This window comes from Zea mays, chromosome 5 (genome assembly GCF_902167145.1).
Source record: "Zea mays cultivar B73 chromosome 5, Zm-B73-REFERENCE-NAM-5.0, whole genome shotgun sequence".
Lineage (NCBI taxonomy): Eukaryota > Viridiplantae > Streptophyta > Magnoliopsida > Poales > Poaceae > Zea > Zea mays.
The window spans coordinates 100,434,391-100,449,436 of NC_050100.1; the positions used below are offsets into that span (position 1 = coordinate 100,434,391).

General features: G+C 59.7%; 1 protein-coding gene across 7 annotated transcripts in view; it reads left to right on the top strand.

Annotated features, from left to right (window-relative positions):
- The first annotated feature begins 712 nt into the window (after positions 1-712).
- The window catches only part of LOC103626744 (uncharacterized), a 52,061-nt gene continuing 37,727 nt past the window's right edge, over positions 713-15,046 (top strand). For 3 of the 7 annotated variants that reach the window (XR_004849540.1, XM_035959096.1, XM_008647123.4), the window contains exons 1-3: positions 772-983; positions 1,265-1,493; positions 1,923-2,032. Coding sequence is in view for 2 of the 7 variants with exons in the window: in XM_008647123.4 (XP_008645345.1) it covers positions 1,472-1,493; positions 1,923-2,032 (132 nt within the window). In the remaining 5 variants the exon portion in view is untranslated. Of the gene's footprint in view, positions 984-1,264; positions 1,494-1,922; positions 2,047-15,046 lie in introns of all 7 variants that reach the window. The other 4 variants (XR_004849539.1, XM_008647122.2, XR_004849541.1 and 1 more) reach the window with 2 other exon arrangements.

A 15,046-nucleotide genomic window follows, 5' to 3' on the forward strand; every position in this document is an offset into this window, starting at 1 on the left:
CAGGAAACAAGACCGGTGTCCCATCTGGCTCGCTCCGCCAGATAGGCAATGATGGCGCCCCGCATACTCTGTGACGACGGCGGCTCTCAGCCCCCTTACGGAAGCAAGAGGACGTCAGTAAGGACTCAACCGCTCCGACAGCTGTCCCTCCGCCAGGCTCCATCGCTCCTCCGACGGCCACGACATCACACCAGCTGGGTGCCAAAATCTCTCCGGCTGCCACAACGGCATGTACTTAGGGCGCTAGCTCTCCTCCGCTAGACACGTAGCACTCTGCTACACCCCCCATTGTACACCTGGATCCTCTCCTTTCGCCTATAAAAAGAAGGACCAGAGCCCTCTTAGAGAGGGTTGGCCGCGCGGGGACGAGGACGAGACAGGCGCTCACTCCCTCTCCCGCGTGGACGCTTGTAACCCCCTACTACAAGCGCACCCGACCTGGGCGCGGGACGAACACGAAGGCCGCGGGATTCTCACCTCTCTCATGCCGGTCTCCGGCCGCCTCGCTCTCCCCCCTTCGCGCTCGCCCTCGCGCTCGACCCATTTGGGCTGGGGCACGCGGCGACATTCACTCGTCGGCACAGGGATCCCCCGGTCTCGAAACGCCGACACAAGTGCAAATCCATTGTGTTTTGCATTGTAATGGTTCCGTTGCGAAGCACAGGCAATTATCTAGTTAACTTATAAGTACTATTTTAGAGAAGTTAAATTTGCCGATAGTGGAAGAGAGAAACATGTTTAATTGAATGTTATAGTAGCAAAAACTCCGAACAGCTAATGCCACCGCTTTCCTTATCTTGGGCGTTGGACGGACGGGGCGAGCGAGCGACTCGAGCGTACCGCCGCCGCCATGGTGGCGCTCGCCTCACTCTCATCTCTCTGTCCCTGCGGCATCGCCCGCCGCCGCGCTGCGTCAGCCACTTCATCCACCGCCTTTTCCATCTCGTGCTGCGCCGTCGCGACCCCGTCCTTCTCAGGGAAAGGTATGCACGGCGGCCGCCCGTACCTGTTCAATTTCGAAAGGCTTATTAGGATAAAGTTAAATGTTGTGTCGACACGTAACTGCCTTTTTTAAGTCACCATTTTACTTTGCAAAGCATCTCGGTTCCATTTCTTCAACAGGATATTTCCATTTCTTCAACAGGATATTTTGGTTGTAATGTGATATAGGAATTCGAACGTTGCCAATGCAATATGCAAATGCATAGTTTATTGTACTTATAGATGTTCATAGGACAAGGGAACTCTCTCCTGATGTGTGCAGGACCCCAGGAATCTAGAACACCCCGAAGAAGGCTGAGGAAAACTGAGGGTGCTACCAAGAGCCTGGAAGATTCGGTCAAGCGAAAGATGGAGCAGTTCTATGAAGGGGCCGATGGTCCACCTCTGCGAGTGCTCCCTATTGGCGGTCTTGGGGAAATCGGCATGAATTGCATGCTTGTGGGGAATTATGATCGATATATCTTGATTGATGCTGGGGTTATGTTCCCAGAGTACGTAATCAAAACAATATCTTTCTCCTGCTTACACTACAGTTGAGCTCCCATTATTTTTAACGCCTTATATAATTATGTGTGTGTGTAATGACTTATTTTTTTTCCTTCCTGAAGCCTACATGTGTGAAAAAATTGTATACAAATTCGATGAATAACTATTTCTGTTGTATCATGCTGCTGGATAATGAAATAGTAATTAGCATTTTTCTGCATTGTCATTCTGTGTTGAGTCTCAAGTAAAGTTCCTTACAAAGTCATGTTTATGAGCAGTGAAAAGTCTCTTATAGTCTATGTCTATCAGACTATCACATTGCCACTCAAGGACTCAGCATTTTCTGCACATAATAGATGTATTTATTCTGTGTAAATTTTCCTTAGCAGTATGCTGATTTTCACTGAATTAGAATCTGTTTAAAATGTTGTCAGTTATGATGAGTTTGGTGTGCAAAAGATTATACCAGACACCACGTTCATCAAGAAATGGAGCCACAAAATTGAAGCTGTTATCATCACGCATGGCCATGAAGATCACATCGGTGCGTTGCCTTGGGTAAATAATTCTCCTGCTTATTGAGTAAACCATTCATATTCATCATGTTTGCTTGGCTATGATCTGCTACATACTTTAGTCACATGCAAATCAACAGCCCTTTGTTGAGTCAGCTCATTCTACAGTCTCAATAGCAGAAAAGGAAAATTTGTTGCACTAGTTTGGAATTAGATGTTTTGTGTACAAGCTAGTTAATTTGGCACCTGTTTGCCCCTTTGCTGGATTTCAGTGTAATTTACATTTTGCAGAAGCACTGGATTTGTATTATTTTTTTGTTTGAAATGTTATAATACATAATTGATGATCTATACTGGTGCAGATCTTTTTTATGCTGTTTCTTATCTAGAACATGGACTATTGGAAAATTATCTCTTTGTTCCTAAGTTGGTCTATGCGAAAGAATAAGTGAACTGGTGCCCCCACAAAAGGCGTAGTTTAAACATAGTAATACAATATATTTGTTATAAAAAATTCTTCTATGTTATTATACTTTGCAAAAGTTCTACTAATACACAAGTAGAAAACGGCCAAATGTGATTATTAGATATTGTGCTAATATCCTAATTGGAATATGTTTTTGAACAAAGGTAGTAGGAAACATCCAAATTCTTGCTCTAGTATGATGATGGGTAGTCTAGGTCTCCCCCTTGTTTATCATCAACATCAATGATCAATATTATAATGTTAGTTGCCAGCCGAGTCATTGGTTATATTATATCGCATGACGTTGCAGTGAATGATCCAATATTCCTAGCAGATAACTTCATTTTCCCCTAATAGCATGGGTTAAAAAACTTAGAATCAGGTGAATCCAACAAAATGCACCATCGATGCTGAAAGTAAAAGGAATTGGAGGAATAGTGGAATGATTCATTCAGAGATTGTACAATTACATATTGTCGGCGTTTCGAGACCCGGGGGGTCCCTGGACCGACGAGTAAATTGTCGCCGCGTGCCCCAGCCCAGATGGGTCGGCGACGGAGCGCGAAGGGGGGAGGAAGCCGGAGGGAGACGGGCGTGAGAGGTGGAATCCCGCGGCCTTGGTGTTTGTCCCGCGCCCAGGTCGGGTGCGCTTGCAGTAGGGGGTTACAAGCGTCCACGCGGGAGGGAGCGAGCGGCCTCACGCGAGCGCCGTCCCGTCCTTCCCCACGCGGCCAACCCCCTGTAAGAGGGCCCTGGTCCTTCCTTTTATAGGCGTAAGGAGAGGATCCAGGTGTACAATGGGGGGTGTAGCAGTGTGCTAACGTGTCTAGCGGAGGAGAGCTAGCGCCCTAAGTACATGCCATCGTGGCAGCCGGAGAGATTTTGGCACCCGGTTCGTGTGGTGTCGTGGCCGTCGGAGGAGCGCTGGAGCCTGGCGGAAGGACAGCTGTCGGGGCTGTCGAGTCCTTGCTGACGTCCTCTTGCTTCCGTAAGGGGGCTGAGAGCCGCCGTCGTCATAGAGCGTGCGGGGCGCCATCATTACTTGTCTGGTGGAGCGAGCCAGATGGGACGCCGGTCTTGTTCCCCGTAGCCTGAGTCAGCTTGGGGCAGGATAATGATGGCGCCTCCTGTTGACGTGGTCGGTCCGCGCCCTAGGTTGGGCGAGGTGGAGGCTCCTCCGAGATCGAGGTCGAGTCTATCTCCCAAGGTCGAGGTCGAGTCCGAGCCCCCGGGTCAGACGAGGCGGAGACCGTCGGCTGATGCCAGGGCTGAGTCCGAGCCCTGGGTCGGGCGAAGTGGAGTTCGTCGTCCTTCGGGGCTGAGCCCGAGTCCGAGCCCTGGGGTCGGGCGAGGCGGAGTTCGCCGTCTTCCGGGGCTGAGCCCGAGTCCGAGCCCTGGGGTCGGGCGGAGCGGAGTTCGCCGTCTTCCGGGGCTGAGCCCGAGTTCGAGCCCTGGGGTCGGGCGGAGCGGAGTTCGCCGGCTTCCGGGGCTGAGCCCGAGTCCGAGCCCTGTGGTCGGGCGGAGCGGAGTTCGCCGTCTTCCGGGGCTGAGCCCGAGTCCGAGCCCTGGGGTCGGGCGGAGCGGAGTTCGCCGTCTTCCGGGGCTGAGCCCGAGTCCGAGCCTTGGGGTCGGGCGAAGCGGAGTTTCCTATGGCGCATGAGGCCGGACTTGGCTGCTGTCAGCCTCACTCTGCCGAGTGGCACAACAGTCGGAGCGGCGCAGGCGGCGCTGTCCTCTTGTTAGACCGGTCAGTGGAGCGGCGAAGTGACTACGGTCACTTCGGCTCTGTCGACTGGGGGGCGTGCGTCAGGATAAAGGTGTCAGGCCACCTTTGCATTAAATGCCCCTGCGATTTGGTCGGTTGGCGTGGCGAGTTGGCCAAGGTTGCTTCTTGGTGAAGACTGGGTCTCAGGCGAGCCGAGGGTATGCCCGTTGCTGGAGGGGGTCTTCGGGCGAGACGTAGATCCTCCGGGGTCGGCTGCCCTTGCCCGAGGCTGGGCTCGGGCGAGGCGTGATCGCGTCCCTCGAATGGACCAACCTTTGACTTAATCGCACCCATCAGGCCTTTGCAGCTTTGTGCTGATGGGGGTTACTAGCTGAGATTTAGGAGTCTTGAGGATACCCCTAATTATGGTCCACGACATTAGCCCCCGAGCCTCGAAGGGAGTGTTAATACTCGCTTGGAGGCTTTTGTCGCACTTTTTTGCAAGGGGACCAGCCTTTCTCGGTTGCGTTTTGTTCCGGTGGGTGCGCGCGAGCGCACCCGCCGGGTGTAGCCCCCGAGGACTCGGAGGAGTGGTTTGACTCCTTCGAGGTCTTAATGCATTTCACAACACTTCGGTTGGTCTGGTTGTTCCCTCATGCGAGCTGGCCGTAGCCCGGGTGTACGGTAGGGTCCCAAGTTCTCGGGCTGGTATGTTGACGCTGTCAACGGTTTGGCCGGAGCCGGGTTCGCGAGAGCAGCCCCCGAGCCTCTGCACAGGGCGAGAGGACGGTCAAGGACAGACTCGACTTTTTTACATACGCCCCTGCGTCGCCTTTCCGCAAGGAGGAGGGGGGGAAAGCGCCAGGTTGCCCTCGGAGGGCGCCGAACATGGTGTCTCCGGTGAGCTGCTGACGGGTGATCCGAGTGGACGCCCGTGCCCCATTTGTTAGGGGTCGGCTAGAGGCCCGGAGGCGCGCTCCAAAAGTACCTGCGGGTGATCTGCCGGACCCGGTCCCCTTTCGACGGGGTCCGAGGGCTCGATGCCTCCCTCTGATGGGATTCCGTTACAAGATCGTTCCCGCTGGTCTCGAAAATGTCCTAGGGTACCTCGGGAGCGTAGCCCGAGCCTCGGCTATGTAATGAACGTACCCAGGGTCATCCCTCGCTTTGTGTCTGAGGCGGCTGTGAACCCTTCGAGGGCCAGCCTACGAACCCCTGATCAGTAGTGGGCGCGGAGCCCGAGTGGCCTGAGGCGGCCGTTGAACCCTTCGAGGGGCCGGCCTTCGAACCTCTGACCAGTAGTGGGCGCGGAACCCAGGCGCTCTGAGGCGGCTGTTGAACCCCTTCGAGGGGCCAGCCTTTGAACCTCTGATCAGTAGGGAGGCTCGGGGCCTGTTTCCTTCACGGAGAAGGATCCTTTTCGGTGTATCCCCTTTCCCGGTCCCTGTTGTAAGAGAGAGAAAGAGGAAAAGGAAAAGGATACAAAATCGAATGACGTGGCGTACCTTTTTTGACGCGGTCATTATGGCGAAGGCGAAGCATCACTTGCTTCTCCTGCCTGAGGCACCGCCTGTCCCGCCGCGGAGTTAATGCGACGGGGCGAGTGGTTCGCGAGGCGGCCGTTGCGCGTGCGCGAGCCGTTCGAGGAACGGAACACGGGCGCGCCGTCTTCACGCCGTGAGAGAGGGTTCTCTCGCTGCCCCTGGATGGGACGTAAGCTTGGCTGATGACGTGACCGCTGTCCTGCCCGCCTGCCACCGCCATTACTGCCGGCCCATTTTGGCCGTATTGACCATCGCGCCTGGTTGGCGCTGCTGGGTCATACGCAGGGTTGCCTCGAGTCGCGGTACCGGTTCCACAGTCGAGGAGGCGTGGTAGTGGTGCGAGTGGCGGTGCGGTTGCTCGCACGTAGCAACCGGCGCGCCGGTTGAATGACGCGTGGGCCTGGGCCTCCATGCTGGGTGCGTTGGAAGTCGGAGGGGTGCGCCCACTTGGCGCGGTTGCATGCCGCCTGCATGGCTGCCCGCCCTTTCACCCGCTGGTCTGGGCGAAAGTGGAGGAATGCTCGTAACCGCTGGGCAGTTGCATGCACCGCGCGCGGCGGTTTGGCTTCTTCTGCTCTGGGCCAACTTGCATGACGCGTGGGACCCAGCCCCCGCGCCGTAGGGGGAGGATCTTGGAGCGTGTTGGAGAAGACTCAGCCCGCGACGGCTAGGAACGCAAGTAGGGAGAGTCGCCTTTAAAAGGAGGGTGACCCCCTTGGAAGGCGACCATGTCTTCGCGCTCCCTATGCATCGTGTCTTTCCACCTTCCGAGCCCTAGATGGGGAACACCTGCAATCCTCCCGACTTGCCGTTGGAGGAACGCAACTTCGTGGAAGTTGGTACCTTTCAGCCATCGTTCGGCTTCAAGGATTTTCATCATGCAGCCCGGCCGCATCCCCTCGCCGGTGGTCACCCAAGACGGTGACCTCCAGTTCGATGGCGGGGAAAAACGAGCCGGGCTGCGGCCTCTGCCCCTCCCTCAGCTTCAAGGATTTTCATTATCAGTGCTGGGTAGGGGAGTGTGCCGAGTTGGGGTCGGTCCTGCGCGGGCGGCAGCCCGCTCCTTCCCTCAGTGATCGGGGGGAAGGGCGTTCGCCGTTCGTGGCGTTGGCAGCTGCCGCGTGCCTGGCTCTTCGAACCGAGTGGCTTCGGAGCCGCTCCCGGCGCCGCCTTCCGCCACGGCAGCCGAAAGAGGTTTCTCCGCCGACGAGATAGCCGGTGCCGCCCACGGATTGACCTCCAACTCTACGGCCTTCTGCTCGTCCTTGCCTCTCGAGTGAGGGCATGGGCGAGGGCCTCATGGCAGCAGCATCCGCCCTGAGGTCATCGCTGCTGCTGTTTGGCCCTCCGGAGCAGAAGTCGTCGTCGTCGCCGCTGCTGGAGCGGGCGACGGCGAGCCGTTCGTCGATCTTCTGTTGCTCCGCAGGCCCCCCAATCGTGTGGGGTTGTTCGTACCTGCGGAGGTGGAACCGGGGTTCCGTTTGTAATGGCACCTTGAATGCTGGTCTTTTGTTCATTGTGGCTGTCGGGGCCTGAACATGTATGTATTTTCGGCGCGTAGCCGTGTTTTTTCCTCATTTTCGAGCACTAAGACTCGCCTGTTGGTTATCTGAACCGCTTCACCAAGTGTGAGTCGCCTCGTGCGAAGGTGACGAGTGAGGTATCCGTATCCCGGAGGCGTAGGAGTCCCTCGGCTCGGTCGGCCTTGCTGTCCGAGGCTTCTCTTGCTTAGTTAAAAGGACCCCTCGGCCGCTCTTCGATGAGCCGAAGCCGGGGGTAGCGGTGTCAGCTCGAACAGAGGCAGAGTTGGCTTTGAAAAGAAGACTTGGTCGGCCGGAGCCTGGCCGGGTCGTCCGCTGGCGGGACCGACGCCGGAGTTGAGTTGCCGAGGCCACGGGCCGGGCTTATGTCTTCGGGGGACAGCCGGCCGAGGCCTCGGGTTGGCCGGCCGAGCCGTCTGCTCGAGCCGGATTCCTGGAGAAGACCCTGGCGGCGATGGCCTAGGCGTGGTGCTGATGTCGTCCTTCAGAGTGGAGATCCTCCGACCGCGTCGCCGTCCGAGGCTAGGCCGGAGCTCGCCGAAGGTGTAGTTGACGCCGAGGGCTTCAACTGTCAAGATCCGAGCCTGCAGGATCGGATTATCTTGTAGTGTGTCTATGTTTTCTGCGGCCGCCGGGGCCCAAACATACCATCGTCGTGTTGTAAAGCTGCGTTTCTTTTCCTCTTGTTTCGAGTGTCTGGACTTATTTGTCGGTAACAGAATTGTTTGTGCGAGCGAGAGTTGCTTTTCACGGAAGGTGATGAGTGAGGTATCCGTATCCCGGAGGCGTAGGAATCCCTCGGCTCGGTCGGCCTTGCCGCTTACGCGCACTCTTACTCGTCCATAGGGTTCTGTCACCGACGCAGTGGAGAAGGCCCGAAAAATCGTTCCGGCAGAGGAGCTTTCGAGCGTGAAGACTTGTTCGGTCCGCGGAATCACTTATCCGAGCGCGAGTCACTTATCGCAGAAGGTGATGAGTGAGGTATCCGTATCCTGGAAGCGTAGGAGTCCCTCGGCTCGGTCAGCCTTGGCTGCTTACGTGTACTCCGTCGTTTTCAGGATCCACTTTCGAAGTAGTCGAAAAGCACGAAAGACATTCTTGCGAAAAAGATCTTTTTCCGAGGAAAATTTTGGCGCAGAGGGGGTTCCCCCCCTTTTAGCCCCCGAGGGAGGGTCGGGCTTTGCCGAGTCAAGGCTGACCCTTCCTTGATGACTAAACTTTGCGTGGGAACGAGGCATACGAACGACTTGAAAGCATCTTAATGGTAGAAGCGACGTAGCTGTTGGATGTTCCAAGCGTTGCTGTAGACCTCGCCTTGACTGTTGGCCAGCTTGTACGTTCCGGGCTTCAGAACTTTGGCGATGACGAACGGCCCTTCCCAGGGAGGCGCGAGCTTATGCCGCCCTCGGGCGTCTTGTCGCAGCCGAAGCACCAGATCGCCCACCTGGAGGTCTCGGGACCGAACCCCTCGGGCGTGGTAGCGTCGCAGGGACTGCTGGTACCGCGCCGAGTGTAGTAAGGCCATGTCCCGAGCCTCTTCCAGCTGGTCCAGTGAGTCTTCTCGATTAGCTTGATTGCTTTGGTCGGCGTAGGCCCCCGTCCTTGAGGAACCGTATTCTAAGTCTGTGGGCAAGATGGCCTCGGCCCCATAGACTAGGAAGAACGGTGTGAAGCCTGTGGCTCGGCTCGGCGTTGTCCTCAGGCTCCAGACCACCGAGGGGAGTTCATTCATCCACCGCTTGCCGAACTTGTTGAGGTCGTTGTAGATCCGAGGCTTGAGTCCTTGTAGAATCATGCCGTTGGCACGTTCTACCTGCCCATTTGTCATGGGGTGGGCCACGGCGGCCCAGTCCACCCGGATGTGGTGATCCTCGCAGAAGTCCAGGAACTTTCTGCCGGTGAACTGGGTGCCGTTGTCGGTGATGATGGAGTTCGGGACCCCAAAGCGATGGATGATGTTGGTGAAGAACGCCACCGCCTGTTCGGACCTGATGCTGTTTAGGGGTCGGACCTCGATCCACTTGGAGAATTTGTCGATGGCGACCAGCAGGTGCGTGTAGCCCCCGGGTGCTTTCTACAAGGGGCCGACTAGGTCCAGACCCCACACAGCAAACGGCCAGGTGATGGGTATGGTCTGCAGGGCCTGAGCAGGCAGGTGGGTCTGCCTTGCGTAGAACTGACACCCTTCGCAGGTGCGGACAATTCTAGTGGCGTCGGCCACCGCCGTCGGCCAGTAGAAACCTTGTCGGAAGGCGTTTCCAACAAGGGTTCGAGGTGCTGCGTGATGGCCGCAAGCCCCCGAGTGTATCTCTTGTAGGAGCTCCTGACCTTCGGCGATGGAAATGCATCGCTGGAGGATGCCCGAGGGGCTGCGGTGGTAGAGCTCCTTCCCGTCTCCCAGCAAGACGAACGACTTGGCGCGCCGCGCCAACCGCCGAGCTTCGGCTCGGTCGAGGGGTAGCTCTCCTCGGTGGAGATATTGCAGGTACGGGGTCTGCCAGTTTCGATTGGGCGCGACCCCGCTTCGCTCCTCCTCGACGTGCAGTGCCTCACCCTCGGGGGCCGAGGGTACCTCGGGCCGAGCCGAGGGTGCATCGGGTTGAGCCGAGGGTGCCTCGGGTTGAGCCGAGAGTGCCTCGGGCCGAGCCGAGGGTACCTCGGATCGAGCCGAGGGTACCTCGGACCGAGCCGAGGCCTTCTCGGGCTCGGGCGTGTCGTCGGTCTTGATGGAGGGTTGATGCAGGTCTCGGGAGAAGACGTCCGGAGGAACCGTTGTTCGCCCCGAGGCTATTTTAGTCAGCTCGTCCGCAGTCTCGTTGTAGCGTCGGGCGATGTGGTTGAGCTCAAGCCCGTAGAACTTGTCTTCCAGGCGGCGAACCTCATCGCAGTATGCTTCCATCTTCGGGTCGCTGCAGTGGCAAGCTATTCGGGATGGAATACCTCTTTGATGAACCCTGCCGCCGTTAGCTTGTGGATCTCCTCGCCTATGGCTCTGCGCTTTTCTTCGTCGAATCGGCGCAGAGGCTGCTTCACGGGCCGGGCTCCAGCTCGGATATCCAGCGAGTGCTCGGCGACATCCCTTGGTATGCCGGGCATGTCCGAGGGACTCCACGCGAAAACGTCGGCGTTTGCGCGGAGAAAGTCGACGAGCACTGCTTCCTATTTGGGATCGAGCTCGGAGCTGATCCGGATCTGCTTGGAGGCGTCGCTGCTGGGGTCGAGAGGGACGGATTTAACCGTCTTCGCTGGCTCGAAGTTGCCGGCGTGACGCTTCACGTCTGGCGCCTCCTTAGAGAGGCTCTCCGGGTCGGCGATGAGGGCCTCAGATTCGGCGAGGGCCTCGGCGTACTCCACGCACTCCACGTCGCATTCGTACACGTGTCGGTACGTGGGGCCGGCGGTGATGACCCCGTTGGGGCCCCACATCTTGAGCTTGAGGTAGGTGTAGTTGGGGACGGCCATGAACTTGGCGTAGCATGGTCTCCCCAGCACGGCGTGGTAGGTTCCTCGGAACCCGACCACCTCGAACGTGAGGGTCTCCCTTCGGAAGTTGGAGGGCGTCCCAAAGCAGACGGGTAGATCGAGTTGCCCGAGGGGCTGGACGCGTTTCCCGGGGATGATCCCGTGGAAAGGCGCACCGCCTGCCCGGACCGAGGACAGATCGACCCGCAGGAGCCCGAGGGTCTCGGCGTAGAGGATGTTGAGGCTGCTGCCTCCGTCCATGAGGACCTTGGTGAGCCTGACGTCGCCGATGACGGGGTCGACAACGAGCGGGTATTTCCCCGGGCTCGGCACGCGGTCGGGGTGGTCGTCTCGGTCGAAGGTGATGGGCTTGTCGGACCAGTCTAGGTAGACTGGCGCCGCCACCTTTACCGAACAGACCTCCCGACGCTCTTGCTTGCGGTGCCGAGCCGAGGCATTCGCCACTTGCCCACCGTAGATCATGAAGCAGTCGCGGACCTCGGGGAACTCTCCTGCCTGGTGATCTTCCTTCTTGTCGTCGTCGCGAGCCCTGCCACCCTCTGCGGGTGGTCCGACCTTGTGAAAGTGGCGTCGAAGCATGGCGCACTCCTCAAGGGTGTGCTTGACGGGCCCCTGATGATAGGGGCACGGCTCCTTGAGCATCTTGTCGAAGAGGTTGGCACCTCTAGGAGGTTTCCGAGGGTTCTTGTACTCGGCGGCGGCGACAAGGTCCGCGTCGGCGGCGTCGCGTTTCGCTTGCGACTTCTTCTTGCCTTTCTTCTTGGCGCCGCGCTGAGTTGACGCCTAGGGGACATCTTCCGGTGGGCGGCTCTGGGGCTGCTTGTCCTTCCGGAAGATGGCCTCAACCGCCTCTTGGCCAGAGGCGAACTTGATGGCGATGTCCATCAGCTCGCTCGCCCTGGTGGGGGTCTTGCGACCCAGCTTGCTCACCAGGTCGCGGCAGGTGGTGCCGGCGAGGAACGCGCCGATGACATCTGAATCGGTGATGTTGGGCAGCTCGGTGCGCTGCTTCGAGAATCGCCAGATGTAGTCCCGGAGAGACTCTCCCGGCTGCTGTCGGCAGCTTCGGAGATCCCAGGAGTTTCCAGGGCGCACGTATGTGCCCTGGAAGTTGCCGGCGAAGGCTTGGACCAGGTCGTCCCAGTTGGAGATCTGCCCCGGAGGCAGGTGTTCCAGCCAGGCGCGAGCGGTATCGGAGAGGAACAGGGGGAGGTTGCGGATGATGAGGTTGTCATCGTCCGTTCCACCCAGTTGGCAGGCCAGCCGGTAGTCCGCGAGCCACAGTTCCGGTCTCGTCTCCCCTGAGTACTTTGTGATAGTAGTCGGGGTTCGGAACCGGGTCGGGAACGGCGCCCGTCGTATGGCGCGGCTGAAAGCCTGCAGACCGGGTGGTTCGGGCGAGGGACTCCGATCCTCCCCGCTGTCGTAGCGTCCCCCACGCCTGGGCTGGTAGCCTCGGCGCACCCTCTCGTCGAGGTGGGCCCGACGGTTGCGGTGGTGGTGCTCGTTGCCGAGGCGACCCGGGGCCGCAGTCGCTGTGTTGCGCGTGCGCCCGGTGTGGACCGAGGCTTCCCGCATGAATCGGGAAGTCGCGGCGCGATGTTCCGAGGGGTACCCCTGCCTTCGGGAGGCGGAGCTTTCGGCCCGTCGGACCGCGGCGTCCTCCAGGAGATTCTTGAGCTCTCCCTGGATACGCCGCCCCTCGGTGGTTGATGGCTCCGGCATCGCGCGGAGAAGCATTGCCGCTGCAGCCAGGTTCTGGCCGACTCCACTGGAAGTCGGTGGCGGCCTTACCCTGACATCGTCGGCGATGCGGTGCTGGATACCCTGGGGTAGGTGACGCACTTCTCCGGCCGGAGGTTGGCCCGCCCATTCCTGCCCGATGTCCCGGCGGATTGGCTCAAGTGTTCCTGCCCCCTCGTCGAGCCTGGCCTGCATCTCGCGAATTTGCTCGAGCTGTGGGTCATGACCCCCCGCCGGGACGGGGACCACAGCTAGCTCCCGTAGGATGTCAACGCGAGGCACAGGCCTAGGGAGATCACCGTTCTCCGGCATACCAAGATGGTTGCCTTCGTTGGGATCCCCTAGATCGACGTGGAAACATTCACGACTTGGGCCGCAGTCCTCGTCGCCGAGGCTGCGGCTACCGTCAGAACAGTCGGAAAGGCAGTAGTCGCACGCGGTCATAAAGTCCCGCATGGCACTGGGGTTACCAAGTCCGGAGAAATCCCAACAGAAGTCGGGCTCGTCATCTTCCTCGGACCCCGAGGGCCCGTAGGTCGAGACGTCCGTCAGCCGGTCCCAGGGTGACCGCATACGATACCCCAGAGGGTTGGGACTCGCCTCTATGAGAGCGTCCACCAAAGCGAAGTCGCTTGGTGGGTCGAGGCCGAATCCAAAAGGCGTGAGTTGGGAACCGGTTGTACCTCTTGGTCGACGGGCGGTGATGAAGTCACGTCAGGGGCTGGCTGCACCGTCGTCTCAGGTACGAGGGTGACGCCCAACAAATCCTTCGCGAGCGTGCTGGCGTCATCCGTTGGCTTGGGGTTGGCGTGTTGCGGGGAGACGACGCTCGTCTTCGTCTCAGACGCGAGGTCGATGCCCGACGTGCCCCCCGTTGGGGCGCCGACGCCGTCGACTCGCTCGACAGCCGACGAGGTGCCGCCTCCTGCTTGGCCTTGGTTGCCCCGCCTCCTCCTCCGCCGGCGGGGGAGGGGACGGGGCGAGCTCGAATGTTGTTCTTCCACCACGCGGGGAAGACGTCGTCGATTCCGCCGCCGGCGGGCGGGCTGTCGGCCGCCATTGTCGCTGTCGCGCGGCGGGGGAAGGACCGAAGGAGTTTCATGTCGTAGCTGCCGTCGAGGGACATGAACTCAAGACTCCCGAAACGGAGTACCGTCCCGGGCTGGAAAGGTTGCTGGAGACTGCCTATCTGGAGCTTGACGGGAAGCTGTTCGTCAACACGCAGCAGGCCCCTACCTGGCGCGCCAACTGTCGGCGTTTCGAGACCCGGGGGGTCCCTGGACCGACGAGTAAATTGTCGCCGCGTGCCCCAGCCCAGATGGGTCGGCGCGAGACAGAGCGCGAAGGGGGGAGGAAGCCGGAGGGAGACGGGCGTGAGAGGTGGAATCCCGCGGCCTTCGTGTTTGTCCCGCGCCCAGGTCGGGTGCGCTTGCAGTAGGGGGTTACAAGCGTCCACGCGGGAGGGAGCGAGCGGCCTCACGCGAGCGCCGTCCCGTCCTTCCCCGCGCGACCAACCCCCTGTAAGAGGGCCCTGATCCTTCCTTTTATAGGCGTAAGGAGAGGATCCAGGTGTATAATGGGGGGTGTAGCAGTGTGCTAACGTGTCTAGCGGAGGAGAGCTAGCGCCCTAAGTACATGCCATCGTGGCAGCCAGAGAGATTTTGGCACCCGGTTCGTGTGGTGTCGTGGCCGTCGGAGGAGCGCTGGAGCCTGGCGGAAGGACAGCTGTTGGGGCTGTCGAGTCCTTGCTGACGTTCTCTTGCTTCCGTAAGGGGGCTGAGAGCCGCCGTCGTCATAGAGCGTGCGGGGCGCCATCATTACTTGTTTGGCGGAGCGAGCCAGATGGGACGCCGGTCTTGTTCCCCGTAGCCTGAGTCAGCTTGGAGCAGGGTAATGATGGCGCCTCCTGTTGACGTGGTCGGTCCGCGCCCTAGGTTGGGCGAGGTGGAGACTCCTCCGAGGTCGAGGTCGAGTCTGTCTCCCAAGGTCGAGGTCAAGTCCGAGCCCCCGGGTCGGACGAGGCGGAGACCGTCGGCTGATGTCAGGGCTGAGTCCGAGCCCTGGGTCGGGCGAAGCGGAGTTCGTCGTCCTTCGGGGCTGAGCCCAAGTCCGAGCCCTGGGTCGGGCGAGGCGGAGTTCGTCGTCTTCCGGGGCTGAGCCCAAGTCCGAGCCCTGGGGTCGGGCGGTGCGGAGTTCGCCGTCTTCCGGGGCTGAGCCCGAGTCTGAGCCCTGAGGTCGGGCGGAGCGGAGTTCGCCGTCTTACGGGGCTGAGCCCGAGTCCGAGCCCTGGGGTCGGGCGGAGCGGAGTTCGTCGTCTTTCGGGGCTGAGCCGGAGTCCGAGCCCTGGGGTCGGGCGGAGCGGAGTTCGCCGTCTTCCGGGGCTGAGCCCGAGTCCGAGCCCTGGGGTCGGGCGGAGCGGAGTTCGCCGTCTTCCGGGGCTGAGCCCGAGTTCGAGCCCTGGGGTCGGGCGAAGCGGAGTTTCCTATGGCGCCTGAGGCCGGACTTGGCTGCTGTCAGCCTCACTCTGCCGAGTGGCACAACAGTCGGAGCGGCGCAGGCGG